At 47.1% G+C, this 3,521-nt stretch overlaps 1 protein-coding gene across 1 annotated transcript; it reads left to right on the plus strand.

Moving 5' to 3' along the window:
* Positions 1-377: 377 nt before the first annotated feature.
* Positions 378-2,587, plus strand: DLX6 (distal-less homeobox 6; the record flags this gene model as incomplete). Its single annotated transcript, XM_010073187.1, has 2 exons — positions 378-571; positions 2,325-2,587. Coding segments are annotated over 2 exons (446 nt in total), but the record flags the coding sequence as incomplete, so codon positions are not given.
* Between the last annotated feature and the right edge of the window lie 934 nt (positions 2,588-3,521).

Here is a 3,521-nt window from a genome sequence, read left to right on the forward strand (position 1 = left end):
GGACTGGTGATTCACTGACCACCGAACTGGCGACGTGAAGTCAATTAGCCTGGTAAAACCTGGATGGCCCTGGAAACTGGCATCCCTTCACCAAGCCAGCGCTGCACTCTCTTTTATTTTTTTTTTTTAATATTATTATTCCGACCACCCCCGGGGGGAAAGGCAGCGTGCCCACTGTGCCCGGCCAGTTGTTTTTCCTCCCAGTAGCCCCCAGGCAGCAGTGTGTGTCGCTGGTGCCTTTAGGGAGCCGGAGCCTGTGTGAACGCGATGGTGTCGAACCGGCACCGGGACCGGCTGCTGGGGTTTTAGGAGCCGTGGGGGTCCCCAAGCGTTAAACAGCTAAGGAGGGTAATCTTTCAGCTGCGTTTTCCTTGCAGATCAGCAAAAAACCACAGTGATTGAAAACGGTGAAATCAGATTCAATGGAAAAGGGAAAAAGATTCGGAAGCCTCGAACCATTTACTCTAGTCTACAACTCCAGGCTTTAAACCATCGCTTTCAGCAGACTCAGTACCTGGCACTTCCAGAGAGAGCTGAACTGGCAGCTTCATTAGGACTTACCCAGACACAGGTAATTACTGGGAATCCCAAACCACTGAAATCCTGCGGAAGTAATAAAGGCCGAGCAAAGGACGATGCTCCTTAGACGTTTTGGCCTCTGTACGGGAACGGTAGGAAAGGTAACTCACACGGTCCCCCATCTATATGCGATAGGACTTATCTAATGCACGACAGAGAGACTGGTCTACCGCAGAAGGAGCTGAATGCACCCTTCCCTCAGCCGTCTGGAGAGCAAACGCTCCCTTTTGATGCCACACATAAGATTTTTAAATTGCCTGTATTTTCGGATAATTCCAGCACCGAGATGCAATTACCCAGCTGTGAAAAAGAGAACAAAACAAATGCAAGGAATCGCTGGGCCTGAGCTAGAGCTAAAAGCAAAGCAAAGCTGCCTCGTAGCTATAGGTAGAGGGGAAGCAGGAACACCTTGGAAAATACCTGTAAAATCAATAGTTAATTCACCCTGGATGACTAACACAAATGCAGTGGTTACCCTTGGGCAAAATGTAGGAAAGGTGATAATAGATCTGGAGATCAAAGACAGCCGTGTACAAAGTTATAGCAGGTTAAGCCACAGTTAAGTGTGGTTGGAGTAGCTGTGCCATTCTGCTAATTTAAGCTTGAAAGACACATGAGGCATTACAGGCTTCCCAGGCTGGGGTTTGCAGAGAAGTGCATGGATAGATGGGATCAGTTCGGGTAAAATGTAATCATGTGAATTTATGAGCTTAACAAATAACTTTGGGATTTTATCATTGTCACTGGTAACAGTCGCTTCCAGCCAGCGATTTTTAAATACTCAGCAAACATTAATCATGGGAATAGACCTGATGGTTTTACAAATGGGATTTTAGTATCCTTAGCATGTACACTCTGTCTCTTTGCTGTCTCGCCTTCTCTCTCGCACGCATACATTTAGGGGCCTGATCCTGAGCATGCAGCTAGACAAGTACCTCTGCTTATGTCCTAAAATTACATTTGCAGAGTTTGCAAGGTCAAATACACACGTGAGAGTTGTTATCTTTGTTTGATTTTAAGAAATATGTGTGTATATCTGTCTTACATATATATAATTTCTATAATAATTCTGATTTGCCAGAGTGGGCCCGATCCTTGCACACCTCATCACGTGCGGGCTCCCTCCTCGGGAGTTCTGCTGCATTAGGAGCACGATGAGACCCAAAGCAGTCTTGATAGCAAATTACTCGTTGAGAAAATGGATTTTTCCTTTATTTAAAAACAGCTTTTAAAATAAAGACACAATCGTGGTTCCACTGTGCCTCCTCCCCTGTCCCATCAGCAAAGACCATGTGTGTTTTCGGATGCGTGATTTCTTTGTAAAGATGCCCTTTGTCTATTGGTTCCTGTCTTCTGGCACAAAATCATATGATTGCCCGTGTTTGACAACAGTTTTCCCAAATGATCAAATGACCTCCAAAATTCTGCATGAGGCATTAAAGCAAGATTGCTCAGAGCATGTACTCTGTTTCAGCTCAATCAATCTAGCCTGCCCAGGGAAAATAACGTTCCAGATTAAAACCTGCATCCCTCTCGCTTTCCAGATCCGCTCTGCCTCTTCTGTTCTCTCCAGCTGCATCCAGAGCCCGAGAGCAGCAGTAGCTATCCCTCCTTCCCCTCTGCCCATCCTCAGCTCCACACCCGACTGGCGGGGGCTCTCAAGACCTTCTCTAGAGCAAACCCATGGCCCTGCCGTGCTTGGGTACTGATGGCAGCCTAATATCTTTGTGCGTTTTGGTTCACAGGTGAAGATCTGGTTTCAGAACAAGCGCTCCAAATTCAAGAAGCTGCTGAAGCAGGGCAGCAACCCCCACGAGAGCGACCCTCTGCCCGGCTCTGCTGCCCTCTCCCCTCGCTCTCCAGCTCTGCCTCCGGTCTGGGACGTTTCAGCTTCTGCCAAGGGAGTCAATATGCCTCCCAACAGCTACATGCCTGGCTATTCTCACTGGTATTCTTCTCCACATCAAGACACAATGCAGAGACCACAAATGATGTGAATTGTCCAAGAGAAATACTCTCCCAAGAACGCCTCGTCTCGACATGGCAAGAAGTTCCCCTGCTTTGCCAAGCCGTGCCAGCTAACAGGCTCTGTGTGAACTTGTAGATGCGGCAGAGACAGAGTGGCTTTATTTTGTTTTATTTTTTTGAAGTAACCTCAGCGATTGATCTTGAACAGAAAGACACAATTTTAATTCTGGCGCACAGAAGACACTTCTCTTTAGGATATTTTCCTTTGGACTCCAAGGCACCAGCCTCTTTCTCCATGGAGTATACGTCAAAACAAACTTTTTACAGACTTTGCCCACAAGAAGAACCTGAATCTACCATGGCAGCCGTTTTTACTTGTTTAATGAGCTAAAGACATTACATGATGAAAGAGAGACTACTCAGAGCTCCTTCATTTTTATTCACCAAATCCGGACTAGGGAAAAAAATTAAAAGAAAGAAGAAGGGATTAAAAAAAAAATTAAGAGGGCAAAAAGGAGAACTGGTTGAAAATTAAAATATACTGTAAGATTAGAACATTACCACGAAGCAAAACCTGCATGCTTTCTTAAAATGCAATGGGCTGCAGCTCAGAAGAAACCACTGTCTCTCTCGCCAAGAGCCCCCTCACCCGCACACATCCGCACACAGCCGGACAGACTCCTGGAGACGAGCAGGAACGACAGAGCGACGGATCTGCGGCCAGACCCGCGGCCGCGGGCTGGGGAAGGAAGGTGCAGCGCTGTCCGCCGGCAGCCTCCCCCCGCGAGCGAGAGGGACCTTTCCCCCGAGCAACCTTTCTGTATATATTGTTGAATTTTAGTTGTACATATACTTTGTATGTTTTTGTCTTCTTTCATATATAGAGTAAAAGCTACAAAACGCCCGCCTGGCTCCTCTTTCTCTCTGCTTTAGCGGATCCCCACCTCCCCCGACCTGCCCCCCCCTTCCAGCCC

The sequence above is a fragment of the Pterocles gutturalis genome, unplaced genomic scaffold (genome assembly GCF_000699245.1).
Source record: "Pterocles gutturalis isolate BGI_N339 unplaced genomic scaffold, ASM69924v1 scaffold6497, whole genome shotgun sequence".
NCBI classification, from domain to species: domain Eukaryota; kingdom Metazoa; phylum Chordata; class Aves; order Pterocliformes; family Pteroclidae; genus Pterocles; species Pterocles gutturalis.